We start from the raw sequence: 24,142 nt of genomic DNA, 5'->3' as shown, positions 1-24,142 counted from the left end.
AGCCTGCCACTTTACCTGTGAGGTCCTTTTCGCGAAACCGTATGACAGGAAGAACCATAGTGTCTGCCAGCTGCTTGGCCAGCTCTGTGTGGAGACCATTGAGCTGAAAGTAAAGGGCTTAGTTGAGAAATGATACTCTGTGCAGCTGACATGTACTTCAGCAGGCGTCGCCAGGCACTTCTGTGTGCCGAGGTGGCCCAGGTGGCCAGGTGACATGTATACACACACCCACACACACCCTCATAAACCATGGACCGAGGTAGGCCTGGAGGGCTGGCTGCGGCACCAAGGAAGCTCACCAAAGGCGTCTCCAGCTCACAGTCCTCTTTTCTCTATGTGCAAACGCTGGCTCTATATTCTCAGGCTGGGCCACACCCTCCTAGACACACAGGGCACTGGCCGGCACTGAGTGCAGACTGCTGGCAGGACTCTGGCTGCCACCTCACCAGGTCTCTCACAGGAGCTACGGTCACACCAGAAAACCAGCCTGCTGGGAACTGACTTGGATCAGCTCAGCCCACAGCCAGCAGATCCTAGGAGACAGAGGATGCTGCTGTCAGTGCTACCACCTGTGGGCCAGCTTTCCATGCCCACCCTGTGAATTAGGGGCCATTTACAGCCCCATTGTACCCACAGACAAATAACGCTAATCCAGATCACACATGAACGGCACAGCTGGGATGTGATCATGGCTAGGAATGAAATCACTCTTTCTCCACGACTGGGCAGACAGGGTGCTCTGGATATCCCAGTGCTGCCCAAACCACACATCCCATGACGAGGCACCAGTGGTGTCCCTAGTGGGGGTGACGAGGGGCAAGCACCTCAAGATCATTTTTGTGGTCAGCAGCTGGCAAGGCAACCTTCAGTAATGACAGCAGCCATCCGGGCCACTGCCCCATGCCTGCGCATCTCCTACAGGATTTGCCCTCTGGGGTCAGGGTTTAAAGATCACCGTTAGTGTCTCCTTATCTCGGCCCCGTTGAGGTGTGGTGACTTTCTTCTGAGATGGCCTGTCAGTGCCATGGGGTTGGAGGGCTGAGCTGTCTCCTAGAATGACTGCAGTAAGAACTGTAATGGTTTTCATCAACACCTAGCTGAACCTCAACAAGCCCTCCCACTACGCCCACGGCCCTGGCTTGGCAGACATTAAGCAAGCAGGAAAGTGATCCCACACGTCAGGATGGCAAAGTTCCCGCCCGATCGTTCTTTTCCTAAGGATGGAATTTGTGTCATACATCTTCTGTGGGGCATGACAGACGCACAGGCCGACAACTTCCGACCACAGCAGCTTTGCCAAGCACGGTCTGCCCCCCACCCTGTGCGTCCAGAGGCTGTGACAGGAAATGGGACTCCGGAGGGCATTTCTGGCTCACAAGAAAGATCTCACTCCAGGACAGTCTATCACATGGGCCACTCTCTCCTGTCTGCTCGGCTGGTTCACCTTTAAACTCACCTGGTTCTGGTACAGAGGGAACTATGTCAAAGCTGTTCTCTTCTCATCCCTAAGCCCAGCTGGTGGTGGCTTAGTCTGGACACCAGGAAGCTGTGCAAACCTCTCGGCACCACCCTCGATTCAGTCCATCGAGAGAACCACACTGCTTCCCAGAAGACGGTGGGTAGCGAATGTCAGCTGGGCATACTCGCCACACGGCTGACAACCAGCCTCATTTCCTCAGAGCCTCTCTTCCACGTATGGGCATACGCGATTTTGATGGAAATATCCCGCTGTCTCCCTGTGCTATTTACTCACAATTAATACCTGTGTAAACTGAGTAAAGTCTTCATGCCTTTCAAAAATCACCCTGCTGCTCGATGATTACATCTTTAATAGATTCTGTATCCATGTCAATATATTTTTACACTTATTCACTGGGTGTGAGCATGCACGTGTTTGTGTGTGTGTCCATGCCATACCTGTGGAGTCGTGTGTGTGTGTGTGTGTGTGCGCGCGCGCGCGTGTGTACAAGCAACAGCACCCCGTGGAGTCTGAGGACGACTTGAGGAGTCAGTTCTCTCCCACTACCACGTGGGCACAGGCCTTGAGCTCAGGTCATCAGACTTAGCAGCAAACGCCCCTACCCGCTGAGCCACCTCGCCAGTCTGCTGACATACTTCAGAGACCCCAAAGCGGGAATGACGAGTATGTCGGCTAATCATGACGGTCAATTAATCATGACTGTCAATTTGCTATATGTTGGCTAATCATGACTGCCAATGATAAGTTTGTAATCAGTGTGGAAACAAACCTCTAGGCATGTCTGTGATGAAGTTTCTAGGTTGGCTTGAGAAAGGAAGAGCTTCCAGGAAGCTACAGGCAGGAAAGCGGTGTAGCAGGGAAGGGAGGAAGCTCTGCCCCTCCCCACACCCTGCCACGAGTCACTGTATCTGCTGGTCACTGTGTCCTTCGTGGTGTCTCTCAATCACAAGTGGTGACCATATGAGTCCCTGAGTTGTAAGGTGGTCTTACAAGTGACTAAACCCCAGTGTAGAGCCGGTCAGTCAGATGCACCTCAAGCCTGGGCTTATAACTGGCACCCGGAGTCAGGGCAGTTTAGGAGGACTGGGCTCTCCTTTACTGTGGGACCCTGGGCTTTCTGTGGGTGCTGCAAATACAACAGGAGAAAACAGTCTGCTGTCCTCTCCCCACTGTTCAATGGGACACAACAAAAACCAGAACCAGGGGGCTGGAAAGATGGCTCAGAGGTTAAGAGCACTGACTGCTCTTCCAGAGGTCCTGAGTTCAATTCCCAGCAACCACATGGTGGCTCACAACTATCTGTAATGAGATCTGGTGCCCTCTTCTGGCCTGCAGCATACACGCAGGGAAAACATGTATAGATAATTAATAAATAAATCTTAAAAAAAAAAAAAACAAAAAACCACAGGACCGGGCAGCTTGTCTACCTCTGCCTCCGCTTCCACAAAGACCGCCACAGAGCAGGCCCTGCCGAGTGAACAAGGGAAACGCAGCCGGTCCAGTTCTAAACGGACGCCAGTGTTCAGAACGACTGCGGCTCAGTCCTGGCCACGGCATGTTTCCTATGACAAGCTGGAGCCCCAGGGAAGCAGACAGTCTCCTGGTACCAGCAGTAATGGAGCTCTGAAGGCTTTATTTACAACAGTGCTGAAATCAATCCCAGCACATGCAAGGCAGGTACTATACCCTGAGCCACATCCCCAGTCCACTTACGGTTTTACAACTAAAGTTTATGTAACTTCTTATAACAGTGTTTTCCCACAAATATAATAAAGTTACAAGAACAGGTGTATAAAATCATATGTCATGGGTTGAACTGGGTCCCCATCAGAGAACACATCCACCTGGAACACAGGACAAGGGAGCACGTGGAAACGGTCTCTGAACATGTGATCAGGAGTGTTAAAGTACTCTAATTTTTAAGGCTGGAGAGACGGCTCAGAGGTTAAGAGCCTGCTCTTCCAAAGGTCCTGAGTTCAATTCCCAGCAACCACATGGTGGCTCACTACCATCTGTAATGGGATCTGATGCCCTCTTCTGGCCTGCAGGCATACACACACAGAATATTGTATACATAATAAATAAATTAAAAAAAAAAAGTACTCTAATTTTCCAGGTGACCCGGGCTCAGTGACAGTCGTCTTGAGAAGAGATACATATGGCAGGGATGCTGCTGTGAGCCAAGGCACACCAGGAGAAGTCCATCTAGGCCCTAAAGGAATGTGGTTTTGCAGACAACTCGAGCTAGTGTTCTGTCTTGCAAAGCTTCTAGAGAATGAAGTCCTACTATCTGAAGCCATCTAGCTGTGGAATCATATCAGGGTGGCCCGAGAAACCAGGGACCAAATGCTCAGAAGTCCTTGTGGTCTATCTTCCCTCCAAAAGGCAAGTACGGAGCTAGCCCCACCTCTATTGTGGACTGAACCTCAGAAATCTGAGGAGGTATTCTAATGCAGAGGGAGGCAAAATAGGGACAAAAGAGTTCATAGAGCAAAGTTTTTCAAGCCTTACCTCATCCATCACTTTGGAAAAATAATGTAGTGTAGAAATGACCTCTTCATCGCCTTTGCCCAGAGCAAAATTCTAGGACAGAGAGAAGCAGAAAGCCAGGTGTTAAATGGAACTCTGACAAACCCCACGCTGGCACTCACTTCCTTTCCGCTCCTAGGCACACCCTGTCAGGTTCCCTCTGCCTGAGAGGTGGACCAACAGCCCTCCCTGGCCACGCCTGACCATCTGAACAGGATGATATCTAGGGTTCTCTCCTGACGGCTGGCACTGAGTGGCTTGGCCTTCCTGGAGACCAGGAACGCTCGTGGGCGGTTGATTAGTTCAAGACTTTGGGATGATCCCAGGCACATTTTATCAGTGAGAAAGGATAAGAAGAAAGAAAGGGAGGCAGAGAAGAAAAGGCTGCATGCAGGGAGGACACAGGGACCTTCGGAGGGTGTCCTCGGAGAATGCCTTTAAAAGGGGCCTCCTGGGTTCCTGAGCACGGCGCCGCGCAGTGCACCAGAAGTTACCTGTTTTTCATATGCCAGTAGCTGCTTCGAGAGCTGCTGAGTGGCCAGGCACATTTCGTTCTGCGGGGAAGAGAAGAACAAAGAGTGTCAGTTTTATAGGTGTGTGTCACCACTGAAACAGGAATGTGTGTGCCCTGGAAGTGATCGTTATTCTTTACAGACAGGGTCTCTATGTAGCCCAGGCTGTCCTGGAACTCACGAGCCGTCTTCCTCGGCATACTGGGATCACAGGTTTGGCCCACCACACCTGGCACAGGTTGTCCAGGCAGGATCCAGAGGCCATACCAAAAAGCTGAGCTTGCTGTAGAACCAACTGCTCCTTCTGGTTATTCAGGCAGTAAACAAAGGTGTGAGCAGACACCGTCCCAGTGCTCACGGGTGTGTGACACAAGAGGACATCAGAACACCAGACACAGATGTGATGAGGATCGCAAAGGAAAGTCCCTGGGTGCGCCCAGTGGTCCTGACCGCGGAACTCCGCTGGACTCTAAGGAGAGATGCCTAATGAAGCAGACCTGCAGGAAGCCAGGGAGCTGGCCAGCAACAGCAGCTTTCTGGAAGAGGACCCAGCACTGGGGGCAGCTTTCAAGAGCTGCCTGTGGATGGTAACTGCAGCCAGGGCTGCAGAGCAGAGGCTGCAGAGGCAGGCGGCTGCATGCAGACTGAGCCTGGTCCTGGACCTGGCACCAAGAATGGCTTAACGGAAGTATGGTCATCCCCAAGTTCCACAGACCAAAGGAAAGCACGGCCTGGGAAGCCTGATGACTCTGCACAGCTGGTATGCTGATCTGGTACCGGCCCTGTCTCCGGTCCTGCCATCCTCCAGCCTCTGGCTCCAGCGGCTGGTCCATAGTCTTCCCACTACCAATGCAGAAGACCTAGACGTACGTCTCTCTTGCTTCTAACGCTATGTTCAAGCTGCTCTTCAGCTCAGGGTTATAAGATGGTGCCAGAGCACAGAGTGTGTCCCAAGGTGACTTTTGTGGCCTTGGCTTCCACTCATTCTTTCTCTGGGGCTGTCATTCAAGGGCAAGTCCTACACTCAAGAGGACCTGGCGTATTAGAGACAGAACCCATGTTCTGGGACCTTCTCAGCAGAACAGGCCATACAGATCCCCAGCTACCACCATCTGCCCCATGGAGCAGGCTCAAGACTGAAAACATGGCTCTCTCTCTCCCAGAATACAGTCACACACAGTCACACCCGATCTCTCCTAGAATACAGTCACATACAGTCACACTCGATCTCTCCCAGAATACAGTCACACTCGATCTCTCCTAGAATACAGTCACACACAGTCACACTCGATCTCTCCCAGAATACAGGCACACAAAGTCACACTCGATCTCTCCCAGAATACAGGCACAACAGTCACACTCGAGGTCCTGGCTTCAACTACCTTCCCTACCCTGAGTGCTGCTCCTTTGTGGCTGATCACAGGTGGCAATCACGGGGCCAAAGACTGTGACAGGTGAACACACACAGAACCCATCACCTGTTTAGACGAGGCGGGCAATAGTTCTTGGCACCTGGCAGCCACAACATGTTCGATGATTGATGTATGAAAACGTCAAGAGACTCATCTAAACTAGCTCTTATAGACCAGGCTGGCCTCAAACTCAGAGATCCGCTTGCCTCTGCCTCCCGAGGGCTGGGATTAAAGGTGTGCACCATCACTACCCAGCTAAACTCCAAATCTTAAACACCTGCAACCAAACTGAGACAAACTCCTGGTGTACAGGCCTGCGCCACAAAAGGCCATAAAACACGAAGGCCAGAGGAGGACGTGGACGACCCATCCTCTGAAGAAAGGGTCTCCACCATGGGCCACACAAACACTGCCTGCTTTGAGTAAGTGGAGCTTGTCTGTGGCTGGCACCTGCCCGAGGCTCTCCCTGTGGGTTGGAACTGGCATACTCAAGAATCACTAAGTAACAGCTAATACTGTGTGGCTGGCCCCTGCCCTCTCCTTTCTCCTTCTATTTATCCTCTCTGCCTGCCAGCCCCGCCTACCCTTGCTCCTGCCTCGCTATTGGCTGTTCATCTCTTTATGAGGATTATCAGGTGTTTTAGACAGAGTAACACAGCTTCACAGAGTTAAACAAATGCAGCATAAACAAAAGCCACACACCTGAAAATAATAGTCCCCAACAAGAAAACACACATGCGGTGCCTAACCTGGTGTGACACTTCGTGTGTTTAACAAATGACGGTGCCTGACCTGGTGACACTTGTGTGTGTTTAACAAATGAAGAAGCCTGGCTGTCTCCTACAGGCTTCACCTTCTGCTGCCAGAGTCACAGGTGGACGCCTGCTCTCATTGCTTCCCGACAGGCACAGTAACCTGTTCAGCTTAAGAGCTAACTCTGTGTGTGTGTGTGTGTGCATGTGTGTGTGTGCATGCATGTGCGTGCATGTGTGTGTGCATGTGCATGCATGTGTGTGTGCGTGTGCGTGCATGTGTGTGCGTGCATGTGTATGTGTGCGTGTGTGTGCACGCGCGTGCACATACTTAAAGAGAAGCAATTTCTTCCACATTTATTTGGTGTCTGTGTGTGAGCATGTGGAACTCAGACAAAGGAACTTTTGGGGTCAGTTCTTTCCTTTCACATGAGTTCGGGGGGATGAAACTCAAGTCATCAGGCTTGGTGACAAGCATCTTTCCTGCTAAGCCATCTCTCCTGACCTGTAACTTTGCTCAGTGTTTAAATATTTTCACTCCCCCCTCTCTCTCATTTTGCTTCAGCTGGAGATTACTCCTTTTCTGCGTCCAAAGCAGGCTTTTAGGGTCCACGGTTTTCAGATCTGTTTGGGGGGCAATATTTCTATGCTCAAGTATGAGGAAGAACAGCTTCAGAGCTGGACGTGGGGTACACAACTTTGTTTCACACTGGCCAGGGCTTCATGGTAAGACCCCATCTCAAACAAACAAATGGCAAAAACCCCAAACCAAAGGGAGCAGCTGTGGAGAGATGACCGGATTAACCTGCTTTGCTGGGGGAAGAAAGGAGCTTTATCACGGCTGTCTCTTTGAAGAGAAACTCACCAAGGGCTGGAGACAGGTCAGCGGTTAAGAGCACTTGCTGTTCTTGCAGAGGACAGGAGTTTGACGCCCAGCACCCATGCAGGAGGCTCTCAACCTCTTTAACTCCAGCTCCAGGGGATCCGACACCCACACTCTTAAAAACTATCTAATTTATTAAGACACTGCTCCAGACCAAAGACCCCAACCAGAGTGGCTCGTCTTCCGCTAGAGGAGAAAGGGCCAGTACCGAGAACCACCAGTTTCACTGCCCTAGCAACAGACAGCCTTCCTGGCCACGGCCAGAGCCCTCATCTGTCACAGCTGAGAGGATGATCTATCTAAACAGCTCTCTCCTAAGCCTGAGTCCAGTGGTAAAAAAATAAAAATAAAAAAAAATAACTTTAAATATATTTAGGAAAGAAACAATTATCAGACACAGATTTAAAGCAAGTACCGTATCAAATTTATTGTATGCAAAATGTGTGCCAGCGAAACTGCATGAACGTCTCTATGCTCGTCTGGGCGCCTCAGGCACCCTGAACACCTGTCCGGTACTGAAAAGCAGCACAGAGTCCTAAGCAACCAGCTTTTGCTTGCTACTATGAAGGGTGTGTGCCCTCCTCTTCCTCTGTACTGAACAGCCATGATGGGGGCTCACTCCTAGCATGGGCAATGGCTCTTCTGCCAGCTGAGAGACAAAAATGGGCCCACACGGGCCCCTGCCCCAAGACGCCAACCCCCTTGCTAACTTGCAAGCTCACTTCAGAGGTTAAGCCAAATAAAATCTAAACACCCTCCAAACAGCCACAGTAAGGGCTCAGCTCTCAGAACTCTATTTTTCTTTTTTAAAAATGTAATTGTTACATTATCTTTGTGTGAATATAGCAACAGGAGTTATGCATACATACTGTGCAGTGCACACACTGGGTATATAATTAAAAAACAAAGAACTAGCTAATCATGTCATTTTCAAACTAGTGTGTTAGGGCCCGACTATAAACTAGTGTGTTAGGGCCCGGCTGTAAACTAGTGTGTTAGAGCCCGGCTGTAAACCTCTCCAAATTCTCCTCTACAGGACAGCACCTTTCAGTATTTTATAAGCCATAGAAACCGTATCTGACTACAGGATAGAAGGCTAAGGTACATTTATTGAAGTCTAGCACATAGCATGGTCTACGATGTAATTAATATTAGCAAAAAAAGAGGACACTGTTTATAAACCCAATACATGACAGCCATTTCTTTATGTTAGACACCTGCTTGCTCTTTCATTCCCGAGGTCATACTTAATGTCAACATTAACTTCAGAGTCCTTTTATGTTCCCAAAGATCCCTGGCCTTTCTCTAAATTAGTCTGTGCTCACATGACATACGGGAAGTGTCTCTACCCAGAGAGCGACTCTTGTCCTGATCCCAGTGAAGACTTCTAGCCTTCTATTCTGAGACGTCAACTTTAATCTCACCTTCTCCATCTTTTTTGCTCTTCCTCCTCCTAAACTAAGCCCAGAGGACACTCATTGAGCAGAATCCGAAGTGAACCCAGCAGGCTGATTGAAAATACCTGTGTCTTACCGGCCACATGAAACTACTTTAGAAACATAACAGAGAAAAACTGTCTCGCTTAAAAAAAATCAAATTCTAATATAATTCAATATATTTAAGTATAAAATATTTAAGGAATAACATGAAATAAAACCAAAAGAGCTGGGGGCAGGGGGATGGCCATAATGAAAACAGAAAAGTATTACTAACTTAAATATACACATATCAAAGCAAGCAAAACACATCTCGGTCCTTCCAATAAACCTGAAAAGTCACGGCCTGCCCGTGCCCATCTGGATGCTGCTGCTGGTCAGCTGGCCAGGGCATTTCCGCAGCTCTGCAGCAGCCAGCAGGGAGGAGGGCTGTGGCCGGAGGACAGACCACATGACGGCCATGTGCTCTGAGTTAAAAGCCCGGCCCAGCCTCTCGGTATGCAAGACCTACTTAATTTTGGCACACTGAGCCACAATTCTGGCCTAGAAGAAAAAAACGCGGTAGGAAGTGTTTGGACTTGGCAGCCAATGGCCGTGACAGTCGTGGAGAGCAGGGCAGAGATCCTGCAAGTGGGGGGCACGGAGCCATTGAGGTCTCGGAGTTTGGGAGTGTTAAAGAGGAGGCTGGACCGTTTAACGGCAGCATTCAAAGTCACTAAATAGCAAGCAAGGAGGTCAGAGATAAGTACGGTCAATTTTTTTCCCTATTGTATAAATCTGGAATACTCAGAAAACTACAAAAACATTCAAAATAAGTCATCAAGGAAAATCGTAGAAAAGTCCTCATGTTCCCACGTTCTGAAAGGCTCATCAAAACAAACGAGGGCCGACAATCACAGACAAGTACAAAGCTCTCCTGAACGCCAGACTAGGTCTGTGGCCTGGGAACGGGGCTGGGCAGCAGAACACTTGCCGAGCAGGCCTCGAGGTCCAGGTTCAAAGCCTAGCACTGCAACAAACACTTTGTTTTGATGCAGCGTCTCACCAAGTAGCCCGGGCTGGCTTCAAACTCAGAGGTCCAGACAAAGGTGTGTCCCACCAGCAAACACACTTTCTGTTTACTAAGTTATTCTGGCCCGATCCTGCAGTTTGTGAGTCTATCTCTCTAGCCCTGATGCTGGTTCTGAACTGCCTAGCCTAGTCCCTTACTCCAGCGCCCCATGGCCCCTCAGAGCTCGCGCTTCAAGAGGGAACTGTGAGCTGGGTGTGCTGGCATGTGTCTGGGAGACAGAGGCAGGAAGATCATCAGCTCCAGGCCAGCCTGGGTCACTAAGAGCCTGTCTCAGAAAATAAAGAAGAGGTCGGGTAGTGGTGGCACACGCCTTTAATCCCAAGCACTCCAGAGGCAGCGGAAGATCTGTGAGTTTGAGACCAGCCTGGTCTACAGAGTAAGTTCCAGGACAGCTAGAGCTACACAGAGAAACATGGTCTCAAACAAAGAAAAGAAGAGAGGGAGAAGGGAGTCAGGTGAGCCTCCTCCTAGGCCTTCCCATGTTCAACAGCAACTGTCTGTCTCCTGACCCTTTAAGTTCTCTAAAGACTAAGACTAGGGCTCTTATGGCAGATACTAATGACCATATACAAATATATTTTAAATTGTACTTTATTGCTTTCTTTTGTGTGTGGATGTGCATTTATATGTGGCTGTGCATGCAAGCACACGCGCGGGGGTCAGAGAACAACCGGTAAGAGGTAAGAGCTGGTTTTCTCGTTCTACCATGTCAGTTCTGGGAATGGGATTTAGACCGTCAAGCCTGGTGGTAGGTACTGCGACCCTCTGAGCCACCTTGCTGGTTCCACTAGCTACACAAGGCTGCCTGTGGCACGTCTACCGTTCAAAGCATCACAGAGCGAGAGGAACATAAGCACATACAGATTTAGGGTCACTGGAAACTATCTACTGTTACTGATACTCTGATGAGTAACAATTCTGTATGTCAGTGACTCACATCTTCCTTAGAAAGTGACACGTGGCGGTTCTTGTTTGTAAAGAGATTTGCTTTCGCTACTCAGCAAATTATTTTGCATGGATTTGCAAGTCGAGATATTTGTTCCTCAAAACAAAGAGGCACCCTCATCTTCAGAGGAAAGCCTTTGAAAAGCCATGTCTACCCTCCCACACTGACATCCAAGACTACCCAATAACGAGAAAAACAAATGTCATCAGGTACTGAGCTCACTCATTCACAGTGGGGAGAGCAGACGCCAGTGTCTCCCTTTGGGGTTGGAGTCAAAAGAAAATCAACAGCAGTCATATGGGTCCTCTCCTGTGCAGGCTACAGGAAGATCCCAGCTCTATCTCACACAAAGGAGACAACATGGGTCCTCTCCTGTGCAGGCTGCAGGAAGACCCCAACTCTGTCTCAAAGGAAACAAGACTGTCCTTGGTTTTCTGAGAAGGAAAGAAAAACAATTCTGATATGTGTACATGTTCATGCAAGGGGGTACATATCTAAACATGTGTGCAAACATGTTCGTGCATGGGGGTACATACACGTATGTGTGTACATGTTCATGTATGGGGTGCATATCTATACATGTGTGCAAACATGTTCGTACATAGGAGTACATACACATGTGTGTACATGTTCATGCAAGGGGGTACATATCTATACATGTGTGCAAACATGTTCGTGCATGGGGGCACATACACATGTGTGTGAACATGTTCATGTATGGGGGTGCATATATATACATGTGAACACATCCATGGAGGCCAGAGCTCAATCTCCCGTTCCTCCCTTAGAAGCCATCCCCCTTCCTGAGATGGTCTCTCCCTCGGAGCTCACAGATTAGGGGTCTGCCTGTCTGTACCCACAAACACTGGGCAGACACTAGCCCAATACCATGCCCAGCTCCGTTAGTGGGTTCTGGGGTTCCAACTCAAGTCCTCGCTAAGCCATTTTCTTGGCCTCTGATTGGTTTTATTACAAAATTTTAAGTGAGATTTCTTTTCAGACTCAAACTTTTCATCCTCCAGAGAAGGGTGAATGGTATACCTGTGCTCCATAGACACGTTGCATGGCCTGCAGCAGCTGGTTGGTGTAGTCTGTGAGGGTGCCAGCATCTTCTTCAAATACACTCAGCAAGGAGCGCGTCTGCAGGCAAAGAAGAAGGGGTTAATCTTACTCTCAGAGACAGCTAGGAAGGAGGGAGGGACGCATTGAGCACAGGACAGTATCTGTCTGATGAACTCTACTCTCATCCTTCCCACAACAGAGCAGAAACAAGCAGACAACACCTGCTCAGGACCAGGAGAGAGAGCCCATTCCCACAGGCTGGGCGTGCAGCCCAGTGGAGAGCACCTGCTCCACCCGAGGCCCTGTCTGTGCCGACCTCAGCGCCTACCCTGCACAAGTCCACTCAGAAACCAGTGTCAGAAAGGACAGCCTCTCCTTCCAGTCCACACAGGGAACATGAGTCCCACAGCACCAGGCTGGTCACCCAGCACGGTCGCCTTAATCACTCAGCTCCACCAGCTGTGTGGGTGTCTGCAGCCCAGGGTACCCTGCAGACTGCCACTGTTTCCTCTTAAGATACCACACGGTCAGATTCTGTGGGGGTGGGGAGGGGGGAGGGTAGTAGAACATTTGAACTCATGGCTAGGTATCACAATGTCCTGGCCCAGTGGCAGAAGCTCTTGGCGTACAACTCAAGTGGCAACCATTATGCAGGCCCCTTCTCTCAGGAAGAGCTCAGTCCTGAGGGCAGCAGTGCCTAGAGGGCAGTTCCTGCCATACTCACACAGTGTGTAGACACTAGAGGGTAGTTCCTGCCACACTCACACACAGTGCGTGGAGACTAGAGGGTAGTTCCCGCCACACTCACTCACTCACACACAGTGCGTGGCACACTAGAGGGCAGTTCCTGCCACGCTCACACCCAGTGCGTGGCACACTAGAGGGCAGTTCCTGCCACGCTCACACACAGTGCGTGGACTCTAGAGGGCAGGTCCTGCCACACTCACACACAGTGTGTGGCACACCCTGAGCACTGGTGGAATCTTTACACGCTGGATGGTGTGCGAACAGACTCATGGTGTCACGTAACAGAGATCTGTTCACATATGTGAATTTGCAACAGTGGTCAACAGCCAACGAGAAGAAGTGGGAACAGGAAGCCGACAGTGAGGTTACACACATAGCACTTTGCAAACCATTAACGCTCATCACTTTCTTGCAACTGAATTTCAATTCCCTCTTTTTCTAAGCCATCTAAGCTAAAATAAGGTCAGAAGTGGTCTATGTGGCCACTATGTTCTGCCACTCCTGGGGTCTCCCTGCTGCTAGGGCACCACCTACCGGGACTGGAGCTCCCTGACCCAGACACTGAGAGCCTAGAGTAAGGACCTGGCATTGGGATCTTCGCTTCTCTCACTAGGTCTACTCTTGACTTTGCTCACAAGCTGGGGGCTTATCCTTCTTTGCCCTGGGTCTTCTGGGTCAAACGTAGAGTGCTCTGTTAGTGAAGGGGTCACAGGCAATGAACTGTGAAACATTAGACAGTTTTGTACACAGTTCTCCATGAGGACAGGTGCTCACACGGCAGACTGCTCATGCCAGGAGAGTTCCACCAACTTCCTAAAATTCAGACCCAGAGCAGGAAATGCACCGATACCAGGTATAAACAAAGACGGCGTCAAGTGACACGCAGCTAAATAGAACATACGCACAGATTTTCTTTACCTTTCTATTCTGTGTGTAAATAAGCATCACTGCTATGACCTACCAGATGTCATAATCCAGACAGATACCATTAGGAGGAAAAATGGCAGCTCCTGAAAGTGGCACGTTTGGTTATTATGGTGACCTGCATCCAGCATTCACGGCATTTGTCTCCCTGCTCTCAGACCGCGTGTGCTAAAGCCCCGACCAGAGGACTGTGGGGACGAAAGTGACGTCAAGGTCAGTGGGGGCTGAGCCTGCTGGGGAGTCTCGAGGACGCTGTGATGTGGGGGGTGCCCAGAGCTTTAAAAGGTGGCTTCATCTGAATGCTACAGCTGTGCACATATCTAAGGGTACCTTCCAACAGTACGGTTGCCTGTGTGTGCATATCTAAGGGTACCTTCCAACAGTGCGGTTGCCTGTGTGTGCATATCTAAGGGTACCTTGCAACAGCACGGTTGCCTGTGTGTGCATATCTAAGGGTACCTTCCAACAGTGCGGTTGCCTGTGTGTGCATATCTAAGGGTACCTTCCAACAGCACGGTTGCCTGTGTGTGCATATCTAAGGGTACCTTCCAACAGTACGGTTGCCTGTGTGTTCATATCTAAGGGTACCTTCCAACAGTGCGGTTGCCTGTGTGTTCGTGATCCAATGCTGCAGGGTCCCAGCTGGGGACACAAGAAGTGATACAACTGGATTATGGAGATTTTAATTTTTAAAATTATTACTTGTTCATTTAGCTGAATCCTAATGTTTTCTTGTTATACTCTAAGGAATAAAATAAAGATGAGCTATGGCTGGAAGAGGAGGGATACACAACCATCTCCTACAAAGACAGCAGGAAGAACTCCAGGGGAACTCCTTGGATCAGACACTGATAGGCACGGGACATTTGACACTAACGCAACAGCTTCATCATCAGATACCGTGGTCACATTACGCTTGCTTTACAGGAGCTGAAGCTGGGGCTCAGGGTGTCCCATCTCTGTTCTACAACACTGAGGGAAGTCAGGGCAGGAGCTCCAGCAGAAACCACCACGGAGGAACACTTGCTGCTCACGCTTGGGCTCACGCTACAGAGCTTCCTTAGCCTGGGTGCCCTTCCCCACCCATGCGCTGGACTCGCCCACATCAATTAATAGTCAAGACCAACCTGAAGAAGACAATTAGCTGACTCTTGCTGTGTCACACCGACAATTAAAGAAACTATGATGACCTCCCTACGCTGGGAAGTGGTCAGGCTGAGACACAAATCGGGTCCACTGCGAGGGCCGTGCCGCCAGCAGCATCAAGAGTCTCATCACTGGGCGTGCTCTGTGGGGCCAGCCCAAGACACAGGAGGACTGGAGCGGGATTCTCTTTGACCACCTCTCTTTGTGTGTTTTGTTTTCAGGGCAGGGCTTCCCTGGGTAGCCTTAGCTGTCCTGGAACTCACTCTGTAGACCAGGGTGGCCCCGAACTCACAGAGATCTGCCTGCCTCTGCTTCCCGGGAGCTGGGATTAAAGGTGTGTGGCACCGTGGCCCAGCTGGATCATCCCACTTTCTATCGCTCACCTCCAGAAACTGTCAGAGAACTGCATCATGGTCCTGCCTTGTTTTAACCATCTGGGCACTGGACTCAAGCAGACAGTGATCACACCCGGTAAAGAACGCCCACTTCCCAAGGGACCACTCTGCTACACACAACATCAGCATCCGCTGTGCCCAATGTACGGGTGGGGACAGGAATGCCCTGACACACAGAATGGATGTGTCAGGAAAGGCACACCAGATGCTCAAAGTCTCACACACAGGTCCAACAGGGGTGTGTACTGTGTGCAGACAGTAACGTCACTCAGGGAGCCACCGTGGTACACGGTCACGCCTGACATATGCTGTTTACTCTTCAGAACAGCTCAACTAAGGAGCTGTTTTCATTCTCACATTATGCGCACGCACACCAAGGCTCAGAGGCTGAATAAAAGCCCTGGTAAGTGGCAGGCTCAGGGTCTGACTCCATCCTTTCTACTAGCCTACATTCTAGGGGAATGTCTGCAGCCGGACAAGCAAGACCAAGCACTCTGTGGGCCTGGCCTCAGCTCCACAGCATTCCTTTACCTTAGAGTAAACATCCGGGTGTTACCTAATCAAACAGCCCTGGCATTCTCAATAGCACACAACTGTGTAAGGGCCCAATTTCAAAGCGCCCATACTTTGTTTCTTTAAAATGTAAGTTAAACAAAGATGTTTATCCCCCTAATTTGGTGTAGGGAGAGAAAGATCTTAACAGAACCACGAGGAATGGAAAAATGTGCTGTTCGCAGAGCTACGGGACAAACTCCCTCTACAATGAAGCCACACAAAACCGGGCGTGTTTGGAAGCATCTCACTAAGATAAAGAATGCTCTGATTGCTGAGGAGGACTGTGCCCAGCTGGGCCACGGCACGACCTCAGAACCAAGTCTTTCATCTCTGTTTCCGCTATGCCTCCTGCCAAAGAAACACAGCTCAACCCACAACACCAAGGATGAAGCAGTACTTCATCCCACCTCACTGGGAAATCGTGTCACATACAACATGGGAGAGTAAGACCCTAAAGAAGGGTGCAGGGTGTGCTGCTGGGACTCCGGGCTGTGCCTCTGTCCCTATCTATTACAGCAGGACTCACACTGTCCCGGAACAGCCGCTTATCTGCCCCAGGAACAGACCGTAGCCAGTCAAGGGCAGATACGCCTATCTAGTTGATGGTCATGTTTCCAGCAGCTACCAGAGCCTGGCCAGCCGGGCAAAGGCTCACAGACAGGGATGGGGACGCGTCTCTTCACGCTCCCAATACTCATGCACCAGTGATCAGCAGAAAGAATACATACACCAATACTAGTTTTGCAATACATACAGGAATCGGAGACCCATCAACTTCTATGCAGTGCTTGGGGCAATTAGGTACAAATAAAAAAGCTTCTTATTCACTAAGTCCTGTGTAACCAGGTTACCCAAGCAACCTAACTCTTCCGCCTCCACCAAGAAGAAACAAACAGCTCATGGGTTCTCAGCATCTTTTTCCTCTCCTTGTGAATCAATATTTTGTGCCACAGGAAAGCCAGGTGCTAGGGAACAGGGCTAACTTAAACAGTCCCCCAGGCTGGCACGCTAAGGCCCGGCTCACTTCCCTGCACCACAAAAGCAAAACCCTTTACTCCTGCCATCTGCACTTCTTTAGGGTACACATTTGGTTTCTCTGCCCCTCCTCCATCTTACTAAGTGATCTCAAGACTGTTGGAAAGTCTGAGTGCATGAATGAAAAGCATGTGGTGCCGGGCACATACCATGTACGATCCAGACCAGGCATGTTCAACCCACAACCCAAGAGAGACATGAATGCAACTCAATGCAGAATTACAAGCATTCTTAACTCATTCAGATTTCTGCAATTTTTACTTTTTGCAACTCTCCAGTGCTTTGAAGATGATAATGGAGCCCACAGAAGCCAAGAGTTTGGACAAGGCATTTGCTCTTGTTTAATTCTTTCACATAAAAAGAAAGAAATGGTTTCAGTGCTACTCGGTTCCACGCCTCTGGGTCTCCTGGGTGGAGAGCTGCCATCCTGCACACACTACACAGAAACCAGTGACAGCCGAGCTCGGAGGACTGTGAAAGACGCCTAAAGCTGGCTTCTCTTCCACACAGCAGCCACACTTAGAAGCCCAGAGAGGAGAGAACCAGTCTCAACAGCAATGACAGATTCCTACAGGTGGTTCCACGTGTAAGGGCACTTGTCACCAAGTCTAACGACCTACAATCAATTCTTGGAACCCACGTCGTGGAAGGAGAGAACTGATTTCCACAAACTGTACTCTGACCTCCACGTGTGCACGCCCACATCCACACACGTCTATAGGAAGGATCAGGAAATGTCGCAGAAGAGGGGGGTGGAGAGAATGAGGGGTAGTGATGTGGAATGCTTCTTCTGGACACACTCGACCCTCCAGCTCATGAACTCACAGCAATGTGGTCACCTCCACAAGATAACGCCAGCCAACATCCCAGCATCAAATGGAGGCACCCAGAGACCCCACCCTCAGCTGAGAAGCTGGCTGCTGATGGCTTCTGGGAGGGACAGTCAGTTTTCTTTGGGGGTGTGGCTGCTGGGAGGTCACCCTGGTTCCACTGGATGGCCAGACACACCCATGCATATGAGGAAAACAGTCATTAGATTTTGTGTGCAATGGGGGGGAGGGGGACAGGAAAATGGATGGGAAACAGGCTGGAGGGGGTGTCTGGAGAAAGGGGAGGGGGAAGAAGGGGGTATGATAAAGATACACTGTGTAAATGTGTGAAATTATTACGGAATAAAAAATAGTCCTTACAAGAAAGTCAACAAAACAAGTGGCCAAACTAAATAAGGACTTTATAACTTTGCAGGGAAGCCAACTATATAATAAGCTTTTACTAAAGAAAAAAGTGTTTAAAAAAATTAAAAAGAATGTCAGATAAGAATGCCAATGTCTCTAAACATCGCCCCCCCAGCTCAAAGTTGTAAATCACATAGATAGGATATAATTTTAAACAGCTCCACCACCTTCAAGACCATTGGCTCCACGTCCCTTGTCTCCTGTAGTTTCCGCAGATGAGAAAATTGAGCCAGAACTGCAACCCAGGTCTCCAGACTTGTTGCCGGTGTCTTTCTGTGTCTCCCGAAACCAAGTGCATCCTTTATGCCACTCAGAAACAGAGCACTCGTGTGACGCCCTGGAACACTACCCCGGGTTACGTCCATGAGGACAGCCTGGCTCAACCATCGCCACGGCTGGCTAGGAAAGCAGTCTATGGTTGACCTTCAGCATCCCCGAATACAAAGCGAATGGAGATCTCTATTCCTAACCATGATGATCATGACTTCCACCTGCTCAAGTTCATATTCTTAAAGCAGGTGGGGAAGACTGAAATGCCTCTCCCACCACAGGCTGTGGTTCAAACCAAACACCTGACAGCCGGCGCTGTACAAAGAGGCCTCCAAAAGTTAGCACAATAGATGCCAATCTATAAAAAGCAAACAACAAAAAAACCCAAACAAATCAATAAAAAAAAATTAGACTGGGCATGAGAGCACCCACCTGTAATCTCAGCACTCAAGATAGCAGTTCAAGGCTAGCCTGGTGTACAAAGCAAGTTTCAGGCCAGCTACGGATGACTACTTAGAAAGACATTGTATCAAAAACCAAGTACTGGGAGTAATAATCACAGCTTACTTACACATCCTGCCTGAGGACAATCACAAAGAAACGAGCTCAGGACACAGGTGCACACTGCCCTTTTGATTTCCCCCACAAGGGAGAGGCGCAGAAACGCAGGTGAGTTCGTCAGAACTCCATCTGGGAGGCGCAATTAACTCCGGAGGAAAAAAGGAATGAGACCAGAAGGAGGGGAGAAACTGTGAAAGAACCGTTTAACCCTTTCTAACATTTTAGGGACAGAGACGCCAGGGGATAAACGTATTTAGTTAACTAAGCTAGGGATGCTGTATCAGAAAAGCTAGGAAGAGGGCAGGAGGTTAAGGGAACAGTAGCTCCCTGGAGAAAGACGTGCTGAATTCTGAACCAACGACACTCTGCTCTGCCTGCCAGTTTTCACTCTCCAGCTCAAACGATTTGATTCACATCTCCACGATGCTAACGAAGTCCCCCCAGAAACACACACCCGCACACACCACCACCACCCCGTGGCTCAAATGAGGCCAAAGTTAATTTTCTCTTCACCACTGCAAAAAGTGCCAAAGGGAGGCCTGGGTCGACGGTTCCAGGCTTTCTCTCCTTCCCATTCCGGCCCCTGCATTCATCAGTTCTCTTGGAATCGGTGGTACCAGCAGCGCCTTTTCGCAGCGCTGGCATCTTCTGCTGCACCAGACTCTTTAAAAACTTTCCCGTCCTAACCCCCGGGAGGCGGACGGCGAGGCCCCCGACCTCCCCAGCGGTACCTGGGGGCTGTCCTGCAGCGCCTCCTCCAGCAGGAGCTTGTCCACGGCGGGCATGGCTCGGCGGCGGCGGAGCGCGGGACTCGAGGCCGGGGACGCTGAACGCTCCGGGAACGCACCAGGGACTGGCGGCTCAGCTCCCCGCCCGCGCCTGCCCTGAGCCCGGCGGCCCGCCCCTCGGCCCGGCCCCCCGCCGCCGGGATCAACAGGAAGTGTGGCGGAGCGAGACGGGACACCGGAAGTGTGGCGACCTTGCTTCCGCGCTTCTAGTCCTCCGAGCTAACGGGGCGGGGTTGGGGAGTTCCGCCTCGAGGTCGTCCTCCCTGGCCCCAGTGGTTCCAACTCGGGGTGGGACGATAAACTTAATCTTTGTTCTTGCGGTTGCACTGAGTGCTTTTTTTGTGTGGGAGGAGATAAGAGTGAACAGATTTTGCGGCTGTTTTCTGGCCTCTCTCCTTTTTTTTTCCTTTTTGAGTCAGGCTCTTCTGCATCCCAGGCTGTCTTCTAACTCCCTGTGTACCTGATGGTTCTGAATTTCTCATCCTCCTGCCTCGCGCTCCCGAGAGTGATGGATTAGCAGGCATGCACCACCAAACCTGACTTATGTGCAGTGCTGGGATAGAACCGAGGGCTTCGTTCATGCCAGGCAAGCCCTCTACCAAAGTAGCCACATCCCCAGCCTCAGCGTCTTCTTACTTTATTTTTCATTTTGGGGTGGAGATGGGAGTTGGGGTTAAACTGGAGAGGTGGCTCAGCAGTTATTGGTTATTGCAGAAGACCTAAGTTCGATTCTCAGCACCGAGGCCGCGGCTCACAAGTGGTTGTAACTCCAGCTCTCTTTGGTCTCCTTGGGCACTGCTCTCACGTGCACATATTCCCTGCATACACACAATTTAAAGTGAAACAAAACAAAATATTATTATATTTAGTGTGGGGGGCCTAAAAGACAATTTGTGAGAGAGATTTCTTCCAACCATGTGGGTTCTGGAAATTAAACTCAGGCCTCAGGTCTGAAGGGAAGTGCCATTAATCACTGAGCCATTTTGCCAACCTCTGGCCTCTTTTAAATACTAAAACTTCTCACACCGATTTAACTAGATAAATCTCAGCCACCTAAACAGCTCAGCACAGATATGTGTGTGTGTGTGTGTGTGTGTGTGTGTGTGTGTGAGAGAGAGAGAGAGAGAGAGAGAGAGAGAGAGTCATCTGTGTTATTTATATCAGTGCCATCTGATTTGAGTCATATAATTAGGTTTAATCCTCTTGGTTCTTTATGGTTTGTCATTTTGAGGATTTCATAATGAAATTTTCAGGATTGGAAGGGGTAGATAATTTAGTTCTGTGAAGTCATTTAAGTGTGAGAAAAAAGAACACCAGCAATGAAATAGTTGAGTTATGACCATACAATGCAGACTGGATGAAAAAGAAAGAGAAAGTCGTGTAGAAGATCCAAAGGCGAATTTGCATATATTAATGACAAGAGTTTCAGTTGACTGACAATGAGATGTCATCAAAATCAACTGGAAGAGTACAACCCTGCACAAATTCCACATCTTGTGGTAACCACCTGAACTCAGTGTTGACTGTGACATCGGTAAAATCAGGAATCACCAGGAAAGGATCATTTAGATTAGGTTAGGTCTGGCTGTCTGTAAGGGATTATTTTAAATTACTTGAGGTGGGAAGGTGTACCCTGAAAGTGGATGGCACTGTTCCCTGGGCGTGAGTCCTGGATTACATAAGAGAGAAGCAAACTCCAGCATTCCCTTTCTTCTGCTTCCTGCCTGAAGTTGCAGTATAGCTGGCTCCTGCCAGAAGATGCCATGTGGCCAGCTCCTCCTAAAGATACTGTGTAGCCAGCTCCTCCTAAAGATACTGTGTAGCCAGGTCCTCCTGAAGATACTGTGTAGCCAGCTCCTCCTGAAGATACTGTGTAGCCAGCTCCTCCTGAAGATACTGTGTAGCCAGCTCCTCCTGAAGATACTGTGTAGCCAGCTCCTCCTGAAGATACTGTGTAGCCAGCTCCTCCTGAAGGTACTGTGTAGCCAGCTCCTCCTGAAGGTACTGTGTAGCCAGCTCCTCCTGAAGATATTGTGTAGTCAGCTCCTGCCTGCAGATACTGTGTAGCCAGCTCCTCCTGAAGGTACTGTGTAGCCAGCTCCTCCTGAAGATATTGTGTAGCCAGCTCCTGCCTGAAGATACTGTGTAGCCAGCTCCTCCTGAAGGTACTGTGTAACCAGCTCCTCCTGAAGATACTGTGTAGCCAGCTCCTGGAAGCGCCTGCCTCCAGAAATTCCCTGCTGTGAAAACTGTGAGCCAGAACAAAATCTGTTCTCCCTTCAGCTGCTTTTGTCAAGATGTTATAAACACAGTACTAACACGACGAAGATACCGCCAGCTTCAGCAAGAAAATCTGTGTGGGGGCTGGAGAGATGCCTCAGCCGTTAAGAGCACTGCCTGCTCTCCCAAAGGTCCTGAGTTCAATTGCCAGCAACCACATGGTGGCTCACAACCATCTGTAATGAGATCTGGTGCCCTCTTCTGGCCTGTAGGCATACATGCAGACAGAATACTGAGAATACTGTATACATAATAAATAAATCTTAAGAAAGAAAGAAAATCTGTGTGGCAGACACCACTGAAAATGAACTCAGTTCTGGCCTGAGCTATTTATGCCTTCTGCCTAGAGTCCCCCTGCCCCCCAACATATTCCTTGTTTTCTTCTGATGACATCATGCCCTATCACGTTTCTTCCTTTTCCTTTATTTTCCTTCCAAGTACTGTTCACTTAAATTTCCCCCACACAGTCTCCAAACTGTCCTGACCCAAACTGCCTTCTTCAAGGCCAGACTCAGGTTCTCGCCATCCCTGATTGTACAGACTAGAACAGGACACAATTACACCAGAGGGAAGAGTATATTCCCTTTCATTAGGAAGAGACATTAACAGAGACAGCGTCCCACAACACCCTTTGAAGGCTCAGACATCGCATGGGGGGAGCAAACCATATTTTTCATATATCATCTTCAATTAAATTACCTTTCATTGAACACCAATATTCAAAATTATCTAAAGCCCATTCTTACACGGTTTCATTCCTTTTCTGCATTCCCTTGCTACATTATGAGCTAAATGGCCTTAGTGGGAATTCTTGGCACTAAGTGCCATTCATGACATTGTTTCTAAGGGAAAATGTGTCTCAGATTCAAAATAACTACTTGCAAAAAAAACTCTAGGAATGTGTTTGTAAATTGGTTAAATCCACTTCATTATTTCATACAACCATTCTTTCATGTAATATTCACTACTGGGCGTTAAATACTCTCCCTTGCTTTGCTGTCTTGATTTTATAGGAAGAATTTTACGTAAACGTAAAAAGTGTCAAGTCTTTCATTAAAGTGCATGCGTTCATGTGACACTGTGGTCATGTGACACAGTTGTGAGGTGGCTTTCATTTTCCAGGTATACCTGGATGGGTGCGAGGTTCATGACAGCTACGGCAGAGAATGCCTGTGGCTGAGCAGCGAGGACCAACTGATGGGAACTGTCATCTTCCCCTTGCTGAAGGTCAGAATGGAGTGGGAACAGGGAGACATAGAAGGACAACAGAGAACAACGGGGCTTCAAAAGGCGAGAGAGAAACTTAGAAACTAGGAAAGCATGGTGGCAGGGGGTGGGGCAGGGCGGGGGCAGTGAGGGGTGGGTAGGGTGGGCAGCTCCTTTCCTGTGTTTGCAGTGTGCTTCTCACGCTTCTCTTCTGGCAAGTTCAAGGCTGGCCTGAAAACCCACCTCCCTTCTCCTCTTCCCTGCTCCAGTGTGAAGAGCATCCCCCAAGCAAAAGAATCTTCCAATCTCCCTGTCCCCGATATGCTTCAACAATACTTGGCTAGATAATTCTACGGCCCGGTTTCTATTTCAGTCTCCACTTTACAGGTAGAGTGAGCAGAACTTTGTTTTATTTCCTTCTAGAATTGGGATGCTTCAGATACCACCTGACACCCGGACAGTTACTCCATAACTGCTTATTGAAAATCCGATGCGCGTTGCCGTAGCGTCCACGTAGTCAGTGCTCCAGAGTCTTCAGAGAGTTTCCATCAGTCTCTGTTCCCTTGGTAACCACACTGCTGCTCCTTCAGTCACTCACTGCCCTGACTCTAGAAGCCAAAGGCATAAGAGGAAGCACACTGGAGTCCTCTACCCAAAAGCGCTTGTGTTTGAGAAGGGAAGATTATAACAAATATGAATTGATAAGCCTGTGATAACATGTAGTGGAGGAACCGAGGAGCATGGGCAGTGGAGCGACAGCAAGGGTTCATAAGGTGGCCAGCACTGGGGCTGAGAATTAAATAAACTACAAATGAAACCTGATGCAAAGAGCCTGTGCAAAGGCCCTGGGCCGTGCTTAGCAGCGTGAGGAAAGGCCAGCATGCCTGGAGCAGAGGGGGAGGGGAGAATGGGAGGG

The 24,142-nt window shown here is 49.5% G+C and overlaps 1 protein-coding gene across 6 annotated transcripts in view; it reads right to left on the bottom strand.

Annotated features, from left to right (window-relative positions):
* Positions 1-19,840, bottom strand: part of Appl2 (adaptor protein, phosphotyrosine interacting with PH domain and leucine zipper 2) — a 40,925-nt gene extending 21,085 nt beyond the window's left edge. For 5 of the 6 annotated variants that reach the window (XM_057757682.1, XM_057757680.1, XM_057757681.1 and 2 more), the window contains exons 1-5: positions 19,684-19,840; positions 12,064-12,162; positions 4,504-4,563; positions 3,992-4,063; positions 16-103 (exon numbers count right to left, since the gene is read on the bottom strand). In XM_057757682.1, the coding sequence (XP_057613665.1) occupies positions 16-103; positions 3,992-4,063; positions 4,504-4,563; positions 12,064-12,162; positions 19,684-19,737 (373 nt within the window). In that variant the 5' untranslated portion in view covers positions 19,738-19,840. The remainder of the gene's footprint in view (positions 1-15; positions 104-3,991; positions 4,064-4,503; positions 4,564-12,063; positions 12,163-19,683) is intronic. The other variant, XM_057757686.1, reaches the window with a different exon arrangement.
* Between the last annotated feature and the right edge of the window lie 4,302 nt (positions 19,841-24,142).

The sequence above is a fragment of the Chionomys nivalis genome, chromosome 25 (genome assembly GCF_950005125.1).
Source record: "Chionomys nivalis chromosome 25, mChiNiv1.1, whole genome shotgun sequence".
Taxonomy (NCBI): domain Eukaryota; kingdom Metazoa; phylum Chordata; class Mammalia; order Rodentia; family Cricetidae; genus Chionomys; species Chionomys nivalis.
This window is presented reverse-complemented; position numbering and strand designations above follow the sequence as displayed.